The sequence below is a fragment of the Eubalaena glacialis genome, chromosome 4 (assembly GCF_028564815.1).
Source record: "Eubalaena glacialis isolate mEubGla1 chromosome 4, mEubGla1.1.hap2.+ XY, whole genome shotgun sequence".
NCBI lineage: Eukaryota > Metazoa > Chordata > Mammalia > Artiodactyla > Balaenidae > Eubalaena > Eubalaena glacialis.
The window spans coordinates 95,632,872-95,660,754 of record NC_083719.1 but is presented as its reverse complement, the minus strand read 5'-3'; the positions used below and the strand labels follow the sequence as shown (position 1 = coordinate 95,660,754).

At 37.1% G+C, this 27,883-nt stretch overlaps 1 protein-coding gene across 1 annotated transcript in view; it reads right to left on the bottom strand.

Moving 5' to 3' along the window:
* LVRN (laeverin) overlaps window positions 1–27,883 on the bottom strand; it is a 78,196-nt gene that overhangs the window by 19,435 nt on the left and 30,878 nt on the right. The window contains exons 4-12 of the mRNA XM_061188067.1: window positions 26,351–26,477; window positions 18,288–18,442; window positions 16,721–16,834; window positions 5,258–5,401; window positions 4,198–4,263; window positions 4,038–4,103; window positions 3,447–3,619; window positions 1,411–1,487; window positions 875–1,014 (exon numbers count right to left, since the gene is read on the bottom strand). Coding sequence (XP_061044050.1) covers window positions 875–1,014; window positions 1,411–1,487; window positions 3,447–3,619; window positions 4,038–4,103; window positions 4,198–4,263; window positions 5,258–5,401; window positions 16,721–16,834; window positions 18,288–18,442; window positions 26,351–26,477 — 1,062 coding nt within the window. The remainder of the gene's footprint in view (window positions 1–874; window positions 1,015–1,410; window positions 1,488–3,446; window positions 3,620–4,037; window positions 4,104–4,197; window positions 4,264–5,257; window positions 5,402–16,720; window positions 16,835–18,287; window positions 18,443–26,350; window positions 26,478–27,883) is intronic.

The window sequence follows — 27,883 nt, the reverse complement described above, 5'->3', positions numbered from 1 at the left end:
GATGAACAAAAATATGAACACAAGTCTACCTGACCCAGAACCCGAGCTCTGGACCAGTATGCTGTGCACTGCCTCTCCTGCCAGAGAGGCTGCTGTGTGACTCACAGAACTTTCGAAGAGAGAGACACCTAAGATATCTTTTAGTTCAACTCTCTAGTTTTATGAATAGAGACTAAATGAACAGCCCAAGATTTCACAGCAGAGCCAACTCTATAGACCTCTAAGCCAACATCCATCTCCACCAATGGAGATTTGGTTTAATTCAACCAATTAAAATCTGACTGATAAGAGCTAGCCAATGTTTTAATATTTCTATATTGCATAATAATTTACAGTTGTTTTATAACTTAAAGCAATATTGGATTATTACTGATACCTTGTGAATTAAATTCTTTCCTTTGAGGGAGGGTGAAAATACAGTTTTTAGAAAATTAACATTTTCTAGCATATACGTACTGGCACCTATTATGGGCTTTGAAATTTTAAGTATATGTTCACTTACATCACCTCTAATCCTCATAAGGAATAAGAAAGATATGATATTATTCCCATTTTAAAGTGAAGAAATTGAAGCAGAACATTTAACTTGCCTAAGATCACAAAGTTAATGGTTAATAGGAAATTCTTCTGATTTTTTTACCTAGAAAGGTAAAATTATTGTGGAAAAGTGAGATTAATGTTCAAAAACACGATGCATTCAACCAAAACCTCTCCCTTCTAAGAATAAGAAAAAAAAAATCCAGTATGCCTTGGGGTGAGGGTTGGCAACAGGGGTCAGGTTCCCACCAGACAGGTTAATGAAAGCTCAACCTCTAAAGGCTAGAGAGTGCAATATTAATGATATTTAATAAAAGGTATAAAAAAATAACCTTACCTTAGGATCTTTTTCAAGCTGTTGATTTAATTTCTTCCAACCAAATGTATCATAGTTAACTCTATAATATCCAGTCATATTCAAATTTAAAATCACCCAGTCATGATCAGAATCTGAAACCTGCATTTCAGGGAATACTTCTACAAAGAAACAGGTGAAAAGTTTGAAATGGTACATTTTAAAAATATTTTACTACGTGTCTGTACTACACCCTCTTAATTCTAAACAATAAGTCCAATAAAACAAAAAGTAAAGATATTGTAAAATATGTATTGATCTTACCACATAATTATATTTTTTCACATATAATGGCTTTTGATTAGAAACTTTTCTTTAAAGCTCTATGTTCAACAAGAATGATACAATATTTTAGTTTTAAACAAGATAGCTTTTCAAAAGATAGACATCTCAACATTTTAGTCTCTGCCTTTATATATATATATATATATATATGTTTACACACACATATATATATACATACACACATATATATTTGCATATATATGTGAAGATATTTTTAAAAATTTGTTACTTACTGCTGCTTTTATCTAGCCAGACTAAAGACTGTGTAGTTCCATTTTTTATCCAAAGAATAGGTACAATCCACGTGTCACTTTTTGGAAAAAAATTAAAAATTCAGTTAATGTTCACACATAAGAATATCAGCTCTGAGCCAATATTAAATAAGATGATAAAATAACAGAACTCAAATTCTTTGGTCATTCCCTGTGGATATGCAGGACTTTGCTCTTAGAATTATTCACTGTTGTTTCACAAGTCAGTTTTGCTTTGGCTATTTGTTTACTCTCTTGTTGTGTCTTACAGATTTGCTTCTTTTTATAACTTAAGGTAGCTACTAAGACTCTCCTGTACTTGAAATTTTCAAGGCCTGTTTATATTAAATTACAGCCACCTGGCCTTACTCAGGGGTCATTCAAATGCTACAGACAGACCCAAAGCTATCTGTGCCAAGAGAGTTGAATAATCAGTTAAGAAGAAAATGCTTGACAAACATTTCAAAATGCTTCTCCACCTCAAGCTTTCTCCTCGTCTGAAAAGTGTTCAACAAAAATGAGCCAGATTACTCATATAAACTGAATGCTGGCATTCTTCCCACATTGGTGGACATGACATGGATGAAGTCGCTGACCACAGGGAGAACATTAGTCATCTGAAGAGACACATTACTTGGAATTTGGGCAATATTTCCAATCTTGCTCAAACGCTCACAAGTCTGGTTTCTCAGACTTTGAACTGAGGGTCTCTGTTTATGTGATAGCTAAGGCCACCTCTTCTCACAAGTCATGAAATATCACAGGGAGAAGGGAATTGCAGGTCTCCTGTTCCCTCCCTTGGGGTTTTAAAGAAAGAGTAGGACAACTTGAAAATTTTGGTGGTGATATATGAAAATTAATTACTCATTTGTGTTGATACTTAATATAATGAGATCTGAGGATCAAAACTTTTATCAAAACCAGTTGGAAGGGCTTCCCTGATGGCGCAGTGGTTAAGAATCCACCTGCCAATGCAGGGGACACGGGTTTGAGCCCTGGTCCAGGAAGATCCCCCATGCCGTGGAACAACTAAGCCGTGCGCCACAACTACTGAGCCTGCGCTCTAGAGCCTGTGAGCCACAGCTACGGAGCCCACATGCCACAACTACTGAAGCCCACGAGCCTAGAGCCTGTGCTCTGCAACAAGAGAAGCCACCTCAATGAGAAGCCCGCGTACTGCAACAAAGAGTAGCCCCCTCTCACCACAACTAGAGAAAGCCCACGTGCAGCAACGAAGACCCAATACAGCCAAAAATACATAAATAAATAAATAAATTTATCTTTTAAAAAAAGTTGAAAATTATCTAACAAGAAAGAGGAGGAAAGGGAAGGAGAAAGTGATGAATGCTAAGCCACTTTATACTTATTATTCTATTTCACTTCTACAATAATCCCCTGGGATATATGTTATTACATTTACTTTATAGATAAGGCAACTGAAACTCAGAGATTTTGAATAAGACTTACCTAAGGTTTGAATTTGGGATCTATAATTCTAACATTTTAGGTATGGCTACAGCAGCACAGATAAGTGCATGGGCAGACATGCACAGAATTATTCTTCAAGGATACAGTCACCATTCAGTTCCGTTTCTAGGGAAGCGAAGACAACATTGCAACAGGATCCCCTTTCTTCTTAACTAACAGGAGGCATTTCAGGCTCTATTTTATTGCCTTTCACACAGAATTCTGACTAATTCATGACCTCTGTCTAAAGGACAGAAGAGAATGCATAACACCCAAAGCTTTGGTCATGGGTGTGGCCCTATATCCCAGGGGAGGGGCACTGCTTGAATCCCTAAATGAAGGTCTCTGGCCTTGCTCAGCACATGAGGGGCTCTGCCCCATCCTAGCACGCCAGCGACATCCTGCATGGAGCACTCAGTCACCATCCCAGAATCACCTCATGGAAGGGTGTGTATCCAGTAGGGGTTATGCTTCCTCACCCACAGGCTGGTTTCCATTTGATCAGAGCTCAATCCCAGGGAAGGTGAAGACAGAGGAGCAAATCTACCTACCTGTGGGTTAGAAGGGTCTGATTTTTAACCTTTCCAAGATAAAATGGCTCCTGTTTCATGACGCCAGTAGATACATTTAAGGTGATAACTGGAAAACCACTCTGGTGTGTCCAACTGTCCATGATGCTTTTTACTGTTGCTGGCAAAAGAATTTTACTCTGGTCATCTATGGCCTGTTTTAAAAAAATCATCACAAAAGCAGATATTTATCATCAAAATCTTTTGAGGTAGCAATCTCCTAAAAGAAACTACATAGCTATTCTCTTCCTCATTTATATAGTACAATAATTCCCAGTGGGTGATATTCTGGACCAAATGTAATTCTGTTCAACTCTCTATATATGAATGGTTCCTTAGTTCATTCATTCACTCATTCATTCATTCACTGAACACATTTTTTATGGATCTAACATATGCAGGCTCTCTTCTGGGCATTGGGAATATAGTGGTGAAGACTAAAGAAGCAACCCCTGACTTAAAGGAGTGTCAAAACAAGGAAAGATGGTTTTCCTGTGGCATCACCATACACACATGGTCTCCCGATCTTAGAAAACAACTCAGCAAAAACATGGCAGGGAGTGAGAGAATTACCATTTGAAAATGCCTCCATAGATCATCTTGCTCAGCATTTGAGTAAGAAAATGTCTCCAAATATGACTATTAAAATAGAAAAGTTAAGGTTAAGATAAATAACATGCCAAAGCAATTTATGTTTACTGTTTTCCAGGTAACAACAATTTTGTAAACTCACCTTAAGTGCGCTGATAAATATTTTCTCATTCAAGAAACTAGAAAGCATCCGGGCCAGAGACGCTCCCTAAGACATAAAAAGCTGTCCATTATTTAAACAAAATTCGGTATCTAAATATTGACGCATTCCATTCTGATAAGCAAGATTCTGGGCTGTGCTCCTGATTGCATTGCGCACTTTAGTTGAATGTCTGGGTTATCCCCAAATGTGCTAATAAAATAGGAGATTGTCACTAATTAACAGGTAAAAGATGAGAAAATGTCCTACATATAAAGAGTTCAGGGCGCAGAATAGTTTTTAAACTGAGATACTCATACGGCAAGTGTAAAGAAAAACATGTTGCCTGCCATTCCAGTTCTACAAGGATCAGCCATTAGCCATTGCAGATGCCCACTGAGAGTGCACCCTGGGGGGAATTCAGGATGGAGAAAAACAGGAAGCATTCTGTGCTTTGAATATACTGGCCCCTAGATAGTTAAGATGCATATGTAAGGAAAAATTTCAATGACCCCAGATTCTTACATTTTTCCATGTACAGAAAAGCACTAAAATTATTAACTTGAGATGTCTGTTCCTTGTGACTAGCAGTAATCTTTTTATGCTTGACTGCATGTTTTTCCCAGCAAAAAAGTTCAGATATATCCTGGCCCCTCCCTTACCTCTTTGGAGTAGTTTCTCAGAGCACTCTGAGAGGCAGTCTCCTGGGCTATAGTCCTCAGTAAGATTCCTGAATAAAACTTAACTCACAACTTTTATGTTGTGTGTTCTTCTTTCAGTCGATACAAGAACAAATTTCCACCAAGCAGAAGGGTTCACTTAGAAGTAGCAAGCTAAGTCTATATTAATAAAGGTAGATGATACTGAGCACCTATCGTAGTTGATTAATATTTACTAGATAAGAACTGATTTAACCACGTTTTCTGAAATCCATCTACTGAATAATATTAAGGTTTTTGTACCAAAGTTGTGTAGTAGTACGTTAGTCTAGGACCCTTAGAATTCATTTTATGTAGCTCTCTGCAAGAGTGCAGAACAAATGTAAATGTGTAACTGATTTTACCTTGTTGTAAGTAAATAGGTCAAAGAGCTCGTTTATTTCATTGGTTTCTGTGAAATTTTCCACCTTCATGGAGACGGCTCTAGATACCAGGGCGTGATCTTCTCTGAGGACACCATGTAAAATGTTAGAAAAAAAGACCTCATTCTAAAAGGAAAACATTGAGCCACGTTAACTTCTGAGGTGTCACAGAAACACCAAGTTCAATGTTCCTAAAATACTTTCAAAAACTAACACTGAAGAAAGGAAAAATCAATAATTGAGAAGTACTCTTTGGGCTACAATGGGCCAAATAAGTTAGGATTCCTTGAATAACAAAACTCTAGGATACGTTCCTTCCCATTTGGTATCCTTTTTTATTTCAATTTAAAAAAATCAATTACAAAAGTTAATGTTGCCAAGAGAGACATCTACATTCCCCTAAGGAGGTTCCTGGCCACCCAGACAAGTCCTCCAGGGAACAGCATCTCTAGGTGGTTTTAACCCTCTAGAATTTTATTGGTAATTTTATTAGCAATCCCTTAAAATTTATCAGTCTCTGTTACATGGACATTTATAAACCAAAAGCATGCCAGATTTACAAATTCACAATGATGCTGATGTAATATTAGTTATTAGAAATAAATCCACAGACTGGATACTCATGCATGAAGAGATGGCAATTATTTATATTTTAATAAGTACAGAACTCTCCAAAAGACTAGATCTCTCTTAGACACATGACAGGGGCCATTTCTTTCTGAAGGAAAGCTAGAAGGAAAACCAAAGAATAGTCAAGAGGTACCTGGGAAGACAAAGCCAAAGAAAGGGCAGTGGAGAAGCTACAGGGACAGCTTACTCATACCCTGGAGAGCCGGGCGAGCACTTGGTAATTTACATGAAGTCTCAGCTCCCTAGTGACTCTTGCCGGGGTCCCCAAGTTGACTCTCTCATCCCTCAACAGTGTCAGATAAATTTTCAAACTCTGCCCCACTTCCATTTGCCAATGTTCCAATCAACCCTCTCCTATTAGCACATTATGTTTAGATTTATTAATACTTTGGTTAAGCTATCATCAAACTCTGCTCTTCCCCAAATGAGAAAGCCTGTCATTTAGAGCAATGCATGTCAAACTTTAATGTCAATAGGATCCCCTGGGGATTTTGTCAAACTCATATTCTAACAGTTGGTCTGGGCTGGGGACTGTATTTCTAATAAAATACCAGGTGATGCTGATGTTGCTAGCTTGAGAATCACACTTTGAGAAGCAAGGATTTAGAGGAGACATCTGCCTAAGTCTGACCTTATTCATTAAGTATAGATTTTACTAATTTAACACCCAAGAGCTCTTGAGAGTGTGCACTGTTGACCCATAACACAATGAAGAAAATAGCAAAAATAAAAAACACCCATAAGCCCACACCCTACAATAACTCCCATTAGAATGTTTAGTCCAGCTCTTTCCAATCTTTTTTCCTATCTATTTATTTATTCTCATATTTGTAAAAACAACCTTTTTAATTTACTTATTATAGTATTCATTTAGAAATTTTGCTGTCTTATCTTTGTAACTATTCCTAATAATGGCCACTGCATTGTAAGTGAAATAAACATAACTTGGAAAGAAATAAACCAAACCTTAATCATGGTTATCACAGGGTGGTCAAATCACAGATGATTTTCTTCTTTTCAAAGTACTGCAGATATAACTTTTGCAAAAGCAAAACATTAAAATAAATAAATACACAGCTGCAAAATACCCCATAAGGTCGATGGACCATAGTTGACAATCATTTCCCTATTAGTTAGGCATTTAAGTTGCTTCCAGTTTTGTTTTGTTTCTTTTTTGCAGTTATAAAAAATGTATTAATGAACACTTTTGTACATATAGCGTTTTCCATATTTTGTGGGGGTTTTCTCTCTCAGAATGGATTGTGTGTCTCTCTTCTGCCTGCCTGGTATAAGGTTTTACATAATCTTGGTTTCAACAGAATCACACAAGATAACTGTGACTAATGAGACGAACACCTCTTCCTCAACATCCCTCAGGTTTTTCTACTCTGGGCCTCCCATAAGGTGATGCTCATCCCAGCCTGTTCCACTCCTGAAGGGAAACTCTACGTAAAAAGTGATACCAGCTTTTTAAAAAACATTATCTAGCTACTGCATACAGTGATTGGATAAAGCGAGACTAGACACTCACCATTACTTTCTTCCTGCAAGCTGTGAGATGCCAGAGAACAAAACCTGTTTCTATTAAATCTACTATTATCCTAAGAAATATAACAGTATTTATGATAATAAATTTGTATGGAATATCATTGTGGTTAAAAGCACAGGCTTTGGAGTTGAGCTGCCTGGGTTTGAATCCTACTGCAGCCTCTTAGGAGTTGTGTGACTCATAAAAGGCAACCAACTTCATCACTCTGAAACTCAGTTTCACCTCTGAAAATGCAGGAAGCAACACTGTCCTCACTGGATTATTATCAGGTCTAAATTAATTTACATAAAATTTTTAGCACTGTGACTGGCAAATAGAGCATGCTCAATAAGGGTTAACCACTACTGTGATTATATTATTATTATTATTTCTTCAGAGTTGTTTGGAGGCTTGAGTCAGATAATGTACGCAATACTCTATAAGCACGTAATGAGTGCTTAGTAAAATGGTGGCTGTCACAACAGTGCCTGTTAGATACTCAATAATCTATTGAATGACTGTATAAAACTTATTTTACAAATGAGGAATGAAAGCTCAGAAATGTTCAGTTACTTGCCTCAGCTTACAGTGATCATAAAAACATAGCGAGATCTGACAGGCTGCAAGGCCCTTATGTGCCCTTTCCCTCCACCGAGACTGCTGCTTCCTTGGACCAGGCAGAAGAGGAGCGGAAAAACGTCAGTGAGTAGCAATGTCAGAGCTGGAGCTTCAGAGATCAAGAAACCAATTGAAATGTTCTGAATCCTTGACCATGACCCATTCATCTCGTACTTTAATAATTTTCAGCTGAAATTAGACCAGTTAGAAAAAATGGAAATCTGTTTCTGCATATGGTTCTGTGATGCTCTTTACTCAATTTCAATCCAATGACTAGATTAAAAGGAAGCCAAAGATTTGATCTCTCAAAGATCATTGAAACAGGGCCTTAAGCTTTTAAAAAACAAAGCTCATGGCAATGTTCTCAAGCTCCAGGATCTGATACTCTTCTGGCAAGGGTTATATTTCACTCAGCTCTACATGGGATTGAGAAATGTACACTCAGAAAAGAGTGATTAAGAATCAATGATAAGGGGACATTGGTTCAAGATGGCAGAGTAGAAGGACGTGCTCTCACTCCCTCTTGCAAGAGCACCAGAATCACAATTAACTGCTGAACAATCATCGACAGGAAGACATTGGAACTCACCAAAAAAGATACCCCACATCCAAAGACAAAGGAGAAGCCACAATGAGATGGTAAGAGGGGCGCAATCACAATAAAATCAAATCCCATAACTGCTGGGTGGGTGACTCACAAACTGGCGAACACTTATACCACAGAAGTCCACCCACTGGAGTGAAGGTTCTGAGCCCCATGTCAGGCTTCCCAACCTGACATGTTGCAGGATACAAAATTAATGCACAGAAATCTCTTGCATTCCTATACACTATGCAACGGGAGGAGGAATTCCTAGAGAATCAGACTTTGAAGCCTAGCAGAATTTGATTGCAGGACTTCGACAGGACTGGGGGAAACAGAGACTCCACTCTTGGAAGGCACACACAAAGTAGTGTGCACACCGGGACCCAGGGGAAGGAGCCGTGACCCCATAGGAGACTGAACCAGACCTACCTGCTAGTGTTGGAGGGTCTCCTGCAGAGGCGGGGGGTGGCTGTGTCTCACTGTGAGGACAAGGACACTGGTGACAGAGATTCTGGGAAATACTGCTTGGTGTGAGCCTTCCCAGAGTCCACCATCAGCCCCACCAAAGAGCCGGGTAGGCTCCAGTATTGGGTTGCCTCAGGCCAAATAACCAACAGGGAGAGAACCCAGCCTGACCCATCAGCAGACAAGCGGATTAAAGTTTTACTGAGCTCTGCTCACCAGAGCAACAGCCAGCTCTACCCACCACCAGTCCCTCCCATCAGGAAACTTGCTCAAGCCTCGTAGATAGCCTCATCCACCAGAGGGCAGAGAGCAGAAGCACGAATAACTACAATCCTGCAGCCTGTGGAACGAAAACCACATTCACAGAAAGATAGACAAGATGAAAAGGCAGAGAGCTATGTACCAGATGAAGGAACAAGATAAAACCCCAGAAAAACAACTAAATGAAGTGGAGATAGGCAACCTTCCAGAAAAAGAATTCAGAATAATGAGAGTGAAGATGATCCAGGACCTTGGAAAAAGAATGGAGGCAAGGATCGAGAAGATGCAAGAAATGTTTAACGAAGACCTAGAAGAATTAAAGAAAAAACAAACAGAGATGAACAATACAATAACTGAAATGAAAAATACACTAGAAGGAATCAATAGTAGAATAACTGAGGCAGAAGAATGGATAAGTGACCTGGAAGACAGAATGGTGGAATTCACTGCTGTGGAACAGAATAAAGAAAAAAGAATGAAAAGAAATGAAGACAGCCTAAGAGACCTCTGGGACAACATTAAACAACATTCACATTATAGGGGTCCCAGAAGGAGAAGAGAGACAGAAAGGACCCGAGAAAATATTTGAAGAGATTATAGTCGAAAACTTCCCTGACATGGGAAAGGAAATAGCCACCCAAGTCCAGGAAATGCACAGAGTCCCATACAGGATAAACCCAAGGAGAAACACACCGAGACACAAAGTAATCAAATTGGCAAAAAATAAAGACAAAGAAAAACTATTGAAAGCAGCAAGGGAAAAATGACAAATAACATACAAGGGAACTCCCATAAGGTTAACAGCTGATTTCTCAGCAGAAACTCTACAAGCCAGAAGGGAGTGGCATGACACATGTAAAGTGATGAAAGGGAAGAACCTACAACCAAGATTACTTTACCCGGCAAGGATCTTATTCAGATTCGATGGAGAAATCAAACGTTTTACAGACAAGCAAAAACTAAGAGAATTAAGCACCACCAAAGCAGCTGTACAACAAATGCTAAAGGAACTTCTCTAAGTGGGAAACACAAGAGAAGAAAAGGACCTACAAAAACAAACCCAAAACAATTAAGAAAATGGTAATAGGAACATACATATCAATAATTACCTTAAACGTGAATGGATTAAATGCTCCAACCAAAATACACAGGCTCACTGAATGGATACAAAAACAAGACCCATATGTATGCTGTCTACAGAGACCCACTTCAGACCTAGGGACACATACAGACTGAAAGTGAGGGGATGGAAAAAGATATTCCATGCAAATGGAAATGAAACGAAAGCTGGAGTAGCAATATTCATATCAGATAAAATAGACTTTAAAATAAAGAATGTTACAAGAGACAAGGAAGGACACTACGTCATGATGAAGGGATCAATCCAAGAAGAAGATGTAACAGTTATAAATATATAGGCTCCCAACATAGGAGCACTTAATACATAAGGCAACTGCTAACAGCTATAAAAGAGGAAATCGACAGTAACACAATAATAGTGGGGGACTTTAACACCTCACTTACACCAATGGACAGATCATCCAAAATGAAAATAAATAAGGAAACACAAGCTTTAAGTGACACAATAGACCAGATAGATTTAATTGATATTTATAGAACATTCCATCCAAAAACAGCAGATTACACTTTATTCTCAAGTGTGCATGGAACATTCTCCAGGATACCTCACATCTTGGGTCACAAATCAAGCCTCAGTAAATTTAAGAAAATTGAAAACATATCAAGCATCTTTTCAGACCACAACGCTATGAGATTAGAAATCAATTACAGGGAAAAAAACATAAAAAAACACAAACACATTGAAGCTAAACAATACGTTACTAAGTAACCAAGATATCACTGAAGAAATCAAAGAGGAAATCAAAAAATACCTAGAGACAAATGACAATGAAAACACGACAATCCAAAACATATGGGATGCAGCAAAAGCAGTACTAATAGGGAAGTTTATAGCAATACAAGCCTACTTCAAGAAACAAGAAAAATCTCAAATAAACAATCTAACCTTACACCTAAAAGGAACTAGAGAAAGAAGAAGAAACAAAACCCAAAGTTAGTAGAAGGAAAGAAATCATAAAGATCAGAGCAGAAATAAATGAAATAGAAACAAAGAAAACAAGAGCAAAGATCAATAAAACTAAAAAGCTGGTTCTTTGAGAAGATAAACAAAATTGATAAGCCATAGCCAGACTCTACAAGAAAAAGGGGGAGAGGACTCAAATCAATAAAATTAGAAATGAAAAAGGAGAAGTTACAACAGACAGTGCAGAAATACAAAGCACCAAAAGAGACTACTACAAGCAACTCTATGCCAATAAAATGGACAACCTGGAAGAAATGGACAAATTCTTAGAAAGGTATAACCTTCCAAGACTGAACCAGGAAGAAATAGAAAATATGAACAGACCAATCACCAGTAATGAAATTGAAACTGTGATTAAAAATCTTCCAACAAACAAAAGTCCAGGACCAGATGGCTTCACAGGTGAATTCTCTGAAACATTTAGAGAAGAGCTAACACCCACCCTTCTCAAACTCTTCCAAGAAATTGCACAGGAAGGAACACTCCCAAACTCATTCTATGAGGCCACTATCACCCTGATACGAAAACCAGACAAAGATACTACAAAAAAAGAAAGTTACAGACCAATATCACTGATGAACATAGACGAAAAAATCCTCAACAAAATACTAGCAAACAGAATCCAACAACACATTACAAGGATCATGCACCATGATCAAGTGGGATTTATCCTAGGGATGCAAGGATTCTTCAATATACGCACATCAATCAATGTGTTACACCATATTAACAAATTGAAGAAGAAAAACCATATGATCATCTCAATAGATGCAGAAAAAGCTTTTGACAAAATTCAACACCCATTTATGGTAAAAACTCTCCAGAAAGTGGGCATGGAGGGAACCTACCTCAACATAATAAAGGCCATATACAACAAACCCACAGCAAACATCATTCTCAATGGTGAAAAACTGAAAGCATTTCCTCTAAGATCAGGAACAAGACAAGGAGGTCCACTCTCACCACTATTATTCAACATAGTTTTGGAAGTCCTAGCCACGGAAATCAGAGAAGAAAAAAAAATAAAAGGAATCCAAATTGGAAAAGAAGAAGTAAAACTGTCACTGTTTGCAGATGACATGATACTATACACAGAGAGTCCCAAAGATGCCACCAGAAAATTACTAGAGCTAATCAATGAATTTGGTAAAGTTGCAGGATACAAAATTAATGCACAGAAATCTCTTGCATTCCTATACACTAATGATGAAAAATCTGAAAGAGAAATTAAGGAAACACTCCCATTTACCACTGCAACAAAAAGAATAAAATACCTAGGAATAAACCTACCTAGGGAGACAAAAACCTGTATGCAGAAAACTATAAGACACTGATGAAAGAAATTAAAGATGATACCAACAGATGGAGAGATATACCATGTTCTTGGATTAGAAGAATCAATATTGTGAAAATGACTATACTACCCAAAGCAATCTACAGATTCAATGCAATCCCTATCAAATTACCAATGGCATTTTTTACAGAACTAGAACAAAAAGTCTTAAAATTTGTATGGAGACACAAAAGGCCCCGAATAGCAAAAGCAGTATTGAGGGAAAAAAACAGAGCTGGAGGAATCAGACTTCCTGACTTCAGACTACACTACAAAGCTACAGTCATCAAGACAATATGGTACTGGCACAAAAACAGAGATATAGATTAATGGAACAGGATAGAAAGCCCAGAGGTAAACCCACGCACCTATGGTCAACTAATCTATGACAAAGGAGGCAAGGATATACAATGGAGAAAAGACAGTCTCTTCAATAAGTGGTGCTGGGAAAACTGGACAGCTACACGTAGAAGAATGAAATTAGAACACTCCCTAACACCATACACAAAAATAAACTCAAAATGGATTAGAGACCTAAATGTAAGACTGGACACTATAAAACTCTTAGAGGAAAACATAGGAAGAACACTCTTTGACATAAATCCCAGCAAGATCTTTTTTGATCCACCTCCTAGAGTAATGGAAATAAAAACAAAAATAAACAAATGGGACCTAATGAAACTTCAAAGCTTTTGCACAGCAAAGGAAACTACAAACAAGACGAAAAGACAGCCCTCAGCATGGGAGAAAATATTTGCAAATGAATCAATGGACAAAGGATTAATCTCTAAAATATATAAACAGCTCATGCAGCTCAATATTAAAAAAACAAACAACCCAATCCAAAAATGGGCAGAAAACCTAAATAGACATTTCCCCAAAGAAGACATACAGATGGCAAAGAAGCACATGAAAAGCTGCTCAACATCACTAATTATTAGAGAAATGCAAATCAAAACTACAATGAGGTATCACCTCACACCAGTTAGAATGGGCATCATCAGAAAATCTACAAACAACAAATGCTGGAGAGGGTGTAGAGAAAAGGGAACCCTCTTGCACTGTTTGTGGGAATGTAAATTGATACAGCCACTATGGAGAACAGTATGGACGTTCCTTAAAAAACTAAAAATAGAATTTCCATACGACCCAGCAATCCCACTACTGGGCATATACCCAGAGAAAACCACAATTCAAAAAGACACATGTACCCCAATGTTCATTGCAGCACTATTTACAATAACCAGGTCATGGAAGCAACCTAAATGCCCATCGACAGACAAATGGATAAAGAAGATGTGGTACATATATACAATGCAATATTACTCAGCCATAAAAAGGAATGAAATTGGGTCATTTGTAGAGACGTGGATGAATCTAGAGACTGTCATACAGAGTGAAGTAAGTCAGAAAGAGAAAAACTAATATCGTATATTAACGCATGTATGTGGAACCTAGAAAAATGGTACAGATGAACCTGTTTGCAGGGCAGAAACTGAGACAGAAATGCAGAGAACAAACGTATGGACACCCGGGGGGGAAGCGGAGGGGGTGGAGGTGGTGGTGTGATGAATTTGGAGTTTGGGATTGACATATATACACCAGTATGTATAAAATGGATAACTAATAAGAATGTGCTGTATAAAAAAATAAATAAAACAAACAAAAAAAGAATCAATGATAAAAAGAAATAACTAAATGGTAAAAGAGAAGATAATCTTACCATCTTAGCTTCAAAAACATTAGTAATATGTTTTCATCACTGTTTCCAGATATGGTAATACCTTAGCCATTTTAGTTGCATTAAGAGGTAACTGATTGATGTTGATAGTATAGTCTATTCAATTAAGGACATACAGGGTGAATCTAATTGTTTTATGGGAATGCAATTTCTTTCCATATTTACTCTCAGCACAGAGTTAATTTGGAATACAACCAAATGCTTTCAAAAACAGTTATAGATGACACTAACCATGTGTAGATGCTACTTTATAAAAGAGAGATATAAACAATGTTGTAGGTATAGAGTATACGGAAAGGACTATTGAAGACAACTGAGATTTACTGTATGTGTATAAAGTTTATGTATATGAAAAGAGTCATATAATGAACATATACACACACACCATAAGCTCCTTGAGAACGAGAACACTCCCAGGTGTTTTCTCTGCAGAGCACAGTGGTTAAAGGCATGGGCTTTGCAGTTAGAGAAACCTGGAACTGACTCTCATCTCTGACCTTTAATAACTGTGAGACCTTGAACAACTTACCTAATGCTTCTATGCCTCAGTTTCCTCAATAGAAAATAGAAAAAATAACAGCTATACTCATATGATTATTTTGAAGATTGAGTAAGATGATATATGTATAGAACTTACACTACCAGGCAGATAAATCCTAAGTACTCAGTGAATGGTAAATACAGTATTACTGTTATTATCATCATTATCCTCATCTTCAGACTAGACCCAGGTAACTGGAATGTAGTCACAGTTCTGCCTCAATCAGGCAAATGACCTTGGGCGACTCAATTAACTTTTCAATACTTCATTCTGCTGATCTATATAATGATGTCCAATCCAGGGGAGGAAGAGCAGAGGTACTGCAGAATGGCCGGACTATGTGATGGTGGGCATTTTATAGGATGTTTGCAAAGGGCAGAGTGGGTGGCATGGAACTGGGGCAGTAAGAGGCTGCTACATCAGTGCTTCCCAGAAACTACAATTTCACAAACAGGTAAAAAAGGATTTTTTTTTTTTTTAAGTTTCTGTGGCGCCAAGAGAGGTCTGTCAACTTTTTATTCTGCCAACTTTTTAATCAACAAAAGCCAAATATCTACCTACCATCTCCCTCCTTTCGTAAGAGGGAAAATTTACAACCAATATAATAGAAAGAACACAATCTTAGACTCTCCTTCAAAGTGAATAAATTTAGCCTGTAAAGAAGATCTGGCCAGTGGAGATCAGCATTTCAAATGTCAATATACTCTGAATGAGCGAGGGTAGGGAAGGGAGGAAAGAGGCCAAAAATTGAGCCTTGGAAACACTTGGGAGGGGAGATGAGAGAGAGACCAGCAAAGGGCAGCAGAAAGAGCAGCTCTGAGCATCAGGGGGACGGCAGGAGGCAGGAACAGAGGGGGAGAAAGGACCCCTGGCTCGGAGTGAAAAAGTGAGGTCTGTGTCAAAAGATGGTATTAAGTCTAAACATTTAAACACCTAAATCAAATAAAATCAATTTGGCTTTATCGTGCCATTCTGAAAGCACTACCTAATTACTCTAAATAAAATATTAGAAACATAACTTACAGTTGAAAAAATCAGATTTGCATATCTATAAGTTTATTTTTCCATATTACTATTTACTCAAAACAGCAAAAGAATATCAGCTATAATAGATACAATATCAGCTATTAGTATTATATGTAATATCAGCTGTATTATATGTAACATAATATATAATATTTATAATATATAATATAGCATATTCTTATCATTAAAGCCATAGACTACTGATTACAAGTGCTTTAAAATTTAGTCTAGGTAGAAATAAATGAAAATAACCTAAAATCTAATAGTCGGGAAATATTACATAGATACACCTTATAAGGTGATATGATAAAATATTAGGCAACCCTTAAAAATCATGTTTTCAAAAATGATTTAATGATTTGTGAAATGCTCTTGATATAGTATGAAGTAGAAAGGGTATTACACATTTCTGTGTAATTCTCTTTTAGGAATATTTATAATAATAAAAGTCTGGAAAAAGAAAACATACCAAAAAAGATAAAATTGATCATCTCTGGTATTACAGATAATTTAATATTCCTTTTATTTTTCTGTATTTTACACACTTTCAACAATAAACATGCATTACTTTTATAATTAAGGGAAAAAAATTATAATTAACAAACTACTTACCCTTGGGAGTTTAGGATTGAAGTAGTTAATTACTCCAAACTCAAAATAAGATGCAAAACCTTCATTGAGCCAGATATTGTTCCACCAATTCATGGTAACCAAGTTTCCAAACCACTTTTGGAGTTGGGGAAAAAAAATTCTTAAATTCAATTTAAGTAATATTTATTGTAATTGCATGTGAAATAAATGTAAGGTCAAAGACAAAATTAAATGCTTTTTGCTATCAATGATAAACTTGAAAACAGGACCCCAAAATGACGTTGTTGTTTTAACATGAAGAGATGCCAGTCATGCATTTCTTCTAAAATAATCATTTCACATCCAATGACTGAAAGCAATTTTTGTTTTAAAATTGTGATGTTAAAAAATAAGTTAAGCTAGAGTAGCAGTTCTTAAATTGTCCACTTTGCCCCAAAGTTAAGTTAAAGCAGAAGTCCTGAAAGTTTACTTAGCACCTACTAATTACAGAATCTTATACTCTAAACAGACTACATTAGGATCTTGCTGTAAGCAGTGACTGTGTTTTCAGGACATGATTTGATCTGCACCATGTAAAAATCACTCAAGTATTCGTATGTTCTTCAAAGTGGTACAGCTATAATTATTTTCTATTTGAGCTTAACAGAAAGAAAGCGTCAAACAGATGATAAACAGAATCAGGAAAGAAAAACACAATAATTTCCAAAACCAACAAATCCACATCCTGGTATTTAACCAAATTCCTATATAACAGCTGTGACGTACTAATAGCAGCCTGTATTCCAAAACAATGTGTCATTTAGGCTATAATAAAAAAATGACACTTTGGGTGACTGATCAAAACTTGTGAAAGTATGTGTTGACTGTGTAACAGGGTGTTATTCAATCCCAGTAAATCACTCTTCTCCAAAACTTCTTAGGAGTCCATATAACAAAAAGATAACAATTTCATAGTTTCGATGACTTCTTCCTTGACAAACTTGATTTATAAAGGTCAAAATGCAGATGTGAGAATCTCCATCAAATCAAATAACTAAACTTCTAAAATCACAGCATAAAAGCATATAGATCTAATGAAATAAATCCTGTTTACATCACCTTTGGGGATGCAGCTCCAGGATTAATTACTGCTCACCTCACTGACACTAGTATATTGACTATAATCCTTTAACTTGTAACTTCTCTCAAAAAAAAAAAAAGTTTGTAACAATCTGCTAATGAAATGTGGATATCTTGCAGTGACTTTTTTGAATATCTCTATTTTAAGATGGAATGGAAAGCAAATAATCATAGCTCTGCTTGGCTTACTTTTCCTGAAGAGAACTTTGTGGAACACAGTTACTCTTTGGATATAAATATATGACCTGCGAATGTTCTTTAAGTTCTCATCACTGTGATTTATCACCAGTAGTTCAAATCCACCCAGGATCTGATTACACAGATCCTTCCTTGTTTTCTTTCAGCGACCCACTTTTCAAATAATTTTTAAACTTTGGTGTACAGCAGGGTTTGGGGGGGGTCGCTACTTTTGGTACAGCAGCTGGAGAATATTTTCATGTGAAATAAGAAAGAACGTTTTACCACATGCCTGATGTCCAATCTCGTGGGAGACAATATAGGAGATCACAGTCTTTTTTTCTGTTAGTTTATCATTTGGTTGCAGCAACAATAATGACTCATCAAACATCAACAGTCCCCAGTTTTCCATTGCACGGTTGTCAAAAGTAGGCAAAGCAATTATATCTAAGTGGATTTAAATGGAGGGAAAAATGAAATCATCTCTTCCTCAAAATTTGAGACTTCCAGATACAAACATCTCAAAATGAAATCATAAAATTACTGAAAGAAAAATGCAAGTGAATATTTATAATTTAAGGGGAAAGAAGGCTTTAAAGACATACCAAAGACAGAGCCAGAAAATAAACTGTTTTGACTATATGAAAATTAAATACTTTTGATAAAGGACCTGTATTCAAAATATACAAAGAACCCTTGAAACTCAACAATAAGAAAATAACTTTACAAAATTAGCAAAAGATCTAAATAGACACTTCACTAAAGAGATATGCAAATGGCAAATAAACAGATGAAAACATGCTCAACATCATATGTCATTAGGAATTTGCAAATTAAAATGACAATGAGATACCATGACACACCAATTCAAAACAAAACACCAAATGCTGGAGAAGATGTGGAACAACAAAAACTCTCATCCATTGCTGGTGGGAATGCAAAATGGTACAGCCACTTCAGAAGACAATTTGGCAGTTTCTTGTAAAGCTAAACATAGGTTGACCATACAGTCTAGCAATTGAGATCCTAGGTATTTACCCAAACGAGTCAGAAATTTATGTCAGAAACATGCACGTGAATATTTATAGCAGTCTTATTCATAACTGCCAAAACTTGGAAGCAATCAAGATGTCTTTTAATAGGTGAATGGATAAAGAAACTGTAGTACAGCCATACAACAGAGTTCTATTTAGTGATAAAAAGAAATGAGCTATCAAGCTATGAAAGGACACAGAGAAAACTTAAATGCATGTCACTAAGTGAAAGGAGCCAGTCTGAAAAAGCCACACATGGTATGATTCCAGTTAGTATATAACAGTATGGAAAAGGCAAAACTATAGAGACAGGAAAAAGATCAGTAGTTATCAGGGACTTGGGGAAAAGAGGGAGAATGAATAGGTAGAGCACAGGGGATTTTTTATGACAGTGAAACTATCTGTGTGATACTGTAATGGTAGAGACATGTCATTACTATATACATTTGTCAAAACTCACAGAACTGTACAACACAAAGAGTGAACTCTAATGTAAACTATGGACTTTAGTTAATAAAAATGTATCAATACAGGTTCATCAATTGTAATTTTAAAAATAGCCACACCAATGTAAGACGTTAACAATAGGAGAAACTGGGGTTGGGGACAAGGGGAGGGAGAGGAGGTATATGAGGACCCTCTACACTTTGGGCACAATTTTTCTGTAAACCTAAAACTGCTCTAAAAAATAAAGTCTATTTAAAATCAAATATTTTAGTTCACCAAAAAACACCACAAACAAATTTGAAAGGCAAAATATGGACTGGGAAAAATATTTGCAGCATATATCACAACTAGACAATTTTTTTCAATATTTAAAGAACTCTGATGAATAAAAAAGAAAACACAAAAATGTGAACAACTCACGAAAGAAATAATTCAAACAGCCAAAAATCTTACTTAAAATGTTCAGCTTCATTTGTATCAAAAACAAAAATTAAAACAATGATATAACTTAATCTTTCAAATGTATGAGAAGATTAATAATTAGTATTGGCTAGAATTAATAAATTAAGTATAGGAAAACTGACACATAGCCTTTTGGCAAGGGTGTGAACTGGTACAATTTTTCTGGAGCAATCCAGCAAAATGCTTCATGACCTTTAAAAATGTTCCTACCCTTTCCCTTTTGGAATTTCTACTAAGGCAAGTAGCATGGATATTTGTAAACATTTCCTTATGTTTTCTTTAGTGTTTTAAAAGCAGCACCCGCCACCAAAAAGGGAAAATCAGTCCAAATGTTCAACCACTGAGGATTAAATAAATTATTCTGTCAAACTGATATGTAGGCATCCTATGTCTTAAAATGACAATAAAAAAGAATAGTTATCTGGATCATGTTGCTATATACTGTTAACTTAAAAAAAAAAAAGCCAAAGAATAGTATCAATTCCATGGTATCATTTTTGTTAAAAACAAAGAAGCAAATACAAAGAAAGGTGGAGACTGAGACAAAGACAGACACTGGAAATATATACACCAAAATGTTACCCATGATTATCTCTGCATGGTAGCAAAACAGGAGATTTTGCTTCTCTTTTTTGTGCTTTTCCCTATCTTTCCACATTTTCGACAGTGTGATCATTATTACTTCTAAAATTAGAACAAGTCTTAAAATTTTCTTTTGCTAATGTAAGAAATATCATTCCTACAGTCCATGCTACATTTGCCTAATGAATGTTTTATGCTGTGCTATGCTCAGTAATTTAAGTTGACTTTACACTTGGTTGAAGTTGACAGTACATAGTAAAGCGTATCCAGGTCGTGGATACATAGCCTCCACCAGGTAATGCTCTTTTATCTTTGGGTATACTTAGTTGCCTCAGCCTAGGTCTCCCATTCTTCTATCTATCCTTTCCTCCACCAGCACCCATCCTACCCAGCAACCCACCCACTTTCCTCACAAAAGACTGCTCTACTCCACTCAAGCCAATCCCTTTTGTTCTCTACAACCACTGAGTCTTTCTCTGCTGGAGCTGTTTGCTATCCCAGGAAATCCTCTGCTCAGTCTATGAATGCCACCAATACTTGTGGTCCAATCTAACCAACTTTAAGAAGCCATTTCTAACTAACCCTGATGACTATTTAAAAAAAATTGTTTTTTCTTTACTTCAGATGCACACAACTGGAGTAAGAAGAATTCTTGTTTCTTCACACATGACCCTGTTTTATTTTATTTTAATGATGAATTCATTATTTTAAAATAATAATACAAAACCCATGACTCTACCACGTACCCTTTAGAACAGGGGTTGGCAAATTTTTTCCGTAAAGGGTCAGATTAGTAGATAGTTTCAGCTTTGCAGGCTATATGTTTTCTGTAACACATTTAGCTCAGGCATACCAGCACAAAAGTAGCCACACACACTATGTAAGCAAATAAGCACGTTGTGGTGCAATAAAACTATTTATGGACCCTGAAATATGAATTTTATATAAAATTCTCATGTATCACAAAATATTATTCTTCCTTTGATTTTTTTCAACCATTTAAAATTGTAAAAACCAATCTTAGCTCATGGACCATACAAAAATAGGTGGTGGGCCAGATTTGATTGCTTGCCTGTGCCTAATTTAGATTATTATTAATAACTTGTATTCTGATTTCCAGACTGGCAGCATCAGCACCACCAGGGAGCTTATCAGAAATAAAAATTCTGGGACCAACCCCAGACCTACTGAATCAGAAACTCTGGGGTCAGGAGCAGCAATCTGTGGTTTAACCAGCCTTCCAAGTGATTCCAACGCACGGTAACATTTGGGAACAGCTGACTTACATCTTCCTCTGTGCTCCTTCTCAACTCATCCTTTAGCTGATTCTTCCAGAGATTCACCACTATCCTGCACTTGGTGTTTATCATTCCATTGTTTAAGAAAAAGCAAGGGAATATATATGTAGTTGCTAATATTATATATAATATTGCCTAAATATTATATTGTTTAGGTTTCTTTTGTTTTTAAACTTAAGAAAGAGTGTTTCATTTTCATTGCTGGATAGTTTCCCGTTGTGTGAATGAACCACACTTTATCTATCCATTCTCCTATCGGTGACCACTTTGGTTGCTTTCAGTTTGGGGCTAGTATGAAAAGTGTGGCTATGAACATTCTTGCACATGTCTTCTGGCACATACGTGCTCAAATTCCTCTTGGGGTATATCTAGCAATGGAATTACTGAGTTTTAAGGTATTCTAATGATCAACATTGTAAGATAACAAATAAGTTTCAAAGTTGTAACAACTGATACTCCCTTCAACAACGTCACTTTCTACTGGCATTTGTCAGAATGCTTACTCTTTGACAACTGAGTGGTATGAAATGGTGCCTCACTGTGGCCTTGGATATTCATTTCTCAGATTGCTTAATGAGGCTAAGTATCTCTCCATAAGTTTATTAGTCACATCTATTTCCTTTTTTGTAAAACATCTATTCGTATATCTTTTACTTGTTTTTTTCTATTGTATTTTTCTTATTTATTTGTAGGTGTTCTTTATATACTGGGGCTACTCCCATTACCAGTTATCAATCCTCTTTCTTTTAAGACTTTTTTTTTAGCCAGTACGTTATCTCATACTTAGCAATTTGTTCCTTTTGCTTTTAACACGTAGAAGCTATCTCCCTAACTGAGCTACTTGAACAGAGCCTCAGCCATCTATTTCTTCTGCATTCACAGAGCACCTAGGAAAGTAATAGGTGATTCTCATTTACTCAGTAGCTTCTAATTGATTATGGTCATTATTTCATTGCTTTATGATTTATATTGTACTTGAGTTTTACTACTACAAAAATACAGATCATGCTGGGATGTACAATACATATCATTAGCCTGATATAGTTACAAGTTAAGAGTAAAATAAAAACTTAAAAGGGAAGTTGCCATTTTAAAACTTTGCAAATCTCAAATGCCCATATTTATTCCTAAAAGCATCATGATGTCACTTTTTGTTTCAAAACTTACAACAACCCAAACAGCCAACTCTATCATCTCTGTAATATTTTGATATTTCAGCCCACTTCTGACTTTAAACAGAGTGAATTAAAATGATAGCAACACCAGAAAAAAAAATGTTGTTCTAAAGATGAAAACTCTAATTTGAAAAGATACATGTACCCCAATGTTCATAGCAGCACTATTCACAATAGTCAAGACATGGATACAACCTAAATGTCCATCAACAGATGAATGTGTGTGTGTGTGTGTGTGTGTGTGTGTATATATATATATATATATATATATATAAAATGAAATATTACTCATCCATAAAAAAAATGAAATAATGCCATTTGCAGCAATATGATGGACCTAGAGATTGTCATACTAAGTGAAGTAAGTCCGACAGAGAAAGACAACTGTCATATATGTGGAATCTAAAATATTGATACAAATGAACTTATTTACAAAACAGAAATAGACTGACAGACAGAAAACAAACTTATGGCTACCAACGGGGTAAGGGGGAAAGGGGTAAATTAGGAATTTGGGATAAACAGATACACACTGCTATATATAACATAGATATAGAACAAGGACCTACTGTATAGCACAGGGAACTATATTCAATATCTTGTAATAACCTATAATGGAAAAGAATTTGAAAAAGAATAGATATGTATCTAACTGAATCACTTTGCTGAAACATTGTAAATCAACTATACTTAAATAAAACAAGAGCAGAAAGAAAGAAAAAATGTTATTCTATGTAATAGATATATACACATGGTTTAGATTGTGAGGCTTAGAATTCAACTGAGCAAGCTACAAAAAGGTAAGCTAAAAGAACACCATGGAAGAAATAAATAAAAAGTCTTTTCACCTGACTCACTGAGAATAAAGGGTAAGGCGTATGTGGGAAATGCTGATAGGGAAGGTTTGGCTTTCTTGCTTTTTTTGTATGTTTGTTTGTTCTTGTTTTTGTTTTTAAATGACTCAACCAAAAGTTAAAGTTATTAGGAAACATTAGTTTATCTTTCTCTTAAAGATCCAGTAATAGAGAAACTCCTTATTTTAATCATCTATCAAAATGCGGTTTTGACTAAGCACCACCTGCGTGTGTGCTCATAGAGCAACATTGGCTGAGATGCTATGAAAGATACCAAAAAAGTGCCAATATAACCCTGACTTCCAAGAGTTGGTAATCTAGCCAGAATTTACATGGAATTACTGAACTCATTGCAGGTATTTACTCCTCCAACAAAAAAAAAAAAAAAAAAAAAAAAAAAAATGTTTACTGTTTACCACTCTGAGAGAAGCACTGTCATAGGCTCTGAGAGTACTTAAAAAAGGACAGTCCAGATCCTGACCCGCAACTTGCCCTCGACCTACTGGGGGAGATGATTAGGATCTAGTAGATCAAGAGCTTGAATGCAGGGGCGCACAGGATGCTGTGGAAGCGTGAGAGATGGAGTCAGGGAAAACTTCCTGGAGGAGGGGCCACTGAGTTGAGAAATATAAGAATCAACCTGTTGGGTAAAAGGTATGGCAGGATGTGCAAACTGCATGTGCAAGAGCCTGAAGGAGAGGAGAGGAAGATGAAAATGTAGGAGAGGATAGAGATGGTGTTAGAGCATCCCTCCTACTCCGAGAAACTGTTAAAAGCCCCAAGAGGGAATAAAGACACAGACCTACTAGAGAATGGACTTGAGGATATGGGGAGGGGGAAGGGTAAGCTGTGACAAAGTGAGAGAGTGGCATGGACATATATACACTACCAAACGTAAAATAGATAGCTAGTGGGAAGCAGTCGCATAGCACAGGGAGATCAGCTCGGTGGTTTGTGACCACCTAGAGGGGTGGGATAGGGAGGGTGGGAGGGAGGGAGACACAAGAGGGAAGAGATATGGGAACATATGTATATGTATAACTGATTCGCTTTGTTATAAAGCAGGAACTAACACACCATTGTAAAGCAATTATACTCCAATAAAGATGTTAAAAAAAATAAAATAAAATGAAAAAAAAAAAAAAAAAAGCCCCAAGAGGTTGGCAAGAGATGCACTGTTACAAAGACAGGGTGTGGAATTTGGACTTTATCCTCAAATGGGAAGCCACAGAGAGGTTTTAGAGGACAGTAACATGATCAGATTTTGCTTTGGAAAAATCCCTCTGGCCTCAGTGTGGAAGATGGATTGGAGGAGACAAGAGCAAAGGTGGTGAAACTAGGTGAGAGCTGTTGTGGTCAAGCTGTTGGTGATGTAAACTAGGGAGAATGAGGGGCATGGGAAGAAGTGGATGGATGTGGAGATAATAAGGAGGTGACTAATTGGATGGCGGAGATGCTTTGACAGAACAGGATATCAAGAATAACTCTGGACTTCTCCTTATCTAAATAAAGACAAATGGAAATTTGCTTGCCTAGACAAGGTTTATCTTGAGATCTTCCAGCCGCAGAAGTGCCAGAAGTTGGTCTCCATGCCCAGATTCCTGCCGCCTCCAACTTTCTAAATGACTGGTATCACCTCTGGGATCCGTGAGGGGGCCAAGGCTAGTCACCATTCCTGCACTCCCCATCCCTCCTCAGCCAGAAGGCTTGAGCTGCAGAGCCCCTGGCTTCCCAGTGTTCAAGAGGCTTGAGCTCCCCAATTTTTACTCCCCACTTTCCTTCTACTATATGCCAGTAAAGGCCAAACATACTTTTCCCCAAGACTTCAACTAACTAACCTGTCAGAGGAACAAAACACAGTTACATGATACCCTTAATTTTGATAGGAAAAACATGGAACAACTTTCTGAGCTGAGTGGCTCACATAATTTTAAGGACATTCCATACAGATCTATGAGAAATAAAATGTTTACATATTCCTTCGAGGATCATATTATGTTCACACATGATCCCAATTTTATACAACAAAAATTCACAGATGGGACCCCCAGGTCCTAATCCAATGACTCACAGCTAAAGAATATTTTTTGAAAAACCAACAAAACCTTACTAAAGGGAACTGGAGTAACTCACACAAGCCGCTAAAAGGATGCAGAACACTGCATTGCACACTCACGTTATGAGAGGAAAGGACAGAATGCAAGAGAGAAGACAGGGTCTGGAGGATGTAAGTTGCCAGTGAGTACCCAGGAGGGATCTAAAGCCAGGGAGCTCTCCAAGCACTTACTGGTCACATGGAACGATGCAGAGAAAGAACAGACAGGCCCCTGTGTGTTTAGGAAGGTGTAGGACATAATGATGGGAAGCCAGCAGGGCTAACTCCGAAACTGCAAAAATAGCAAAGTGCCAATGGGTCCTTGGAGGCCCGTGTAGGTACCTTTTGATCTCAACCCAGGGCCCCCATAATAGGAAATCAAATGCATTGTAAGGGAAGATGCCTCACCTGTTTTTGGAAGAGGGTAACTAATATTAAATAAATCCTCCAGAAAAGAGAAGATGGGACCTGTGATGTTCAAAGCAAAGTCTGCATTTCCAGCTGCGATGGCTTCTTTCCGGGCCCAGATGCGTATCTGAACAGAAACAATTAAGCAGTGATTAGGAAAAGCAGTAGTGATTTTTGGAGTGGCAGCCTGCTTGCTCCAGTTCCCTGATGCTCTGGAGCCAAAGGCTTACCTTTTCAGAGGAAGCTGCATAATAAAATGTTTGAATGTGTCCACACAATGAGAAAAGCCCAGAAGGCTATTCACTAAGTTGAGAACAGTGGTTCCTCAGAAACTGTGTTATTTCACTCTTTTGCAATAACATGTAAAATTTTGTAGTTCAAAAATAATCCTGGGAATGGTATCTACCCCCACAGAAAATGTCAATTCTATGCTGGAGTAAAAGGGTCCCTTGGATCCTTGCTTCCCTTTTCAGGACATATTTCCAATGATTCAAACCAGAATTGGGCAGTTAGTAGGGGTTAAACAGTATAGAACGTATTAAGCAAATTTGAATCATTCAAATTTAAAATGGTTTGTTAAAGAAAACATGAATAGTCCCATCTTATTTTCCAAATTTGAAATAAGGTTAATTTCCTTAATTTTAAAAAGTTCATCAAAAGTCTTGTGACTTTATTGTTGTTGAAGCAAGTGAATTATATTCTCTGTTTATGACACTTCCTCCTTAGTACCTGAAAAGAAATCCCTGCCGTGTTTAGTTAGTTAGTTTAGTTAGACAACCGTGCTGTCGTTTGGGCATTTGAACTTGTTTGTGTGACTTTGGTGACTAATGTGATGTTGTTTTAACATTCATTGGTATTTTAATATGAAGTCATGGTATCCCCAATGCCACCTGAGCACTTTTAAATGGAGTTGTGTTAGCTAAAAAACACGTATGAAACTTATAACCCTAGAATGAAAGTTAGCGAGGAGGGAATTAGATAATTATACTGATGTGAAAACAGTTAATTTGAGAAAGAGCTCTCTGCAAAACATTAAAGAAAATGCAAAGAAAACGAAAAGCAACACAATATCTGCAGACTGCTGCCCTCCAAGACCACGTTTACCTGACTTGGCTTTTACTTCTGCTGGAGAATTTGTCTTCAATCAAGTGACTTTTGAATTACCTGAGGGCTTCAGGAACGCTCCCCTTTCACAAAATACACCCACCTGTTTTGGAAGCCTCGTGCCTGGAGCCCCTCCTTCCTTGCAGCCTCCTCCCCGCCAGGCCCCATTATCCTGGGAAAGAGGGGCCCAGGACTCCGCCCTGCCCGTAACGCTACCCGTACCTGCCCCTTCTCAAGCTCTCGCCTCCACGGCAAGGCCAGGAAGACATCTAAACCAGAGCCCACGCTACTGAGTGGAAATAACAGTTGCCTTTCCCCACGTTCAGGATAATGTGTGCAAATTAACTGTAGTCTTGGGGGGAAAAAAGGCAGTAACAACTAATATTTGCATGTAAATGTCCAGGTTACAAAGCTCCTCCTGTAAACAAC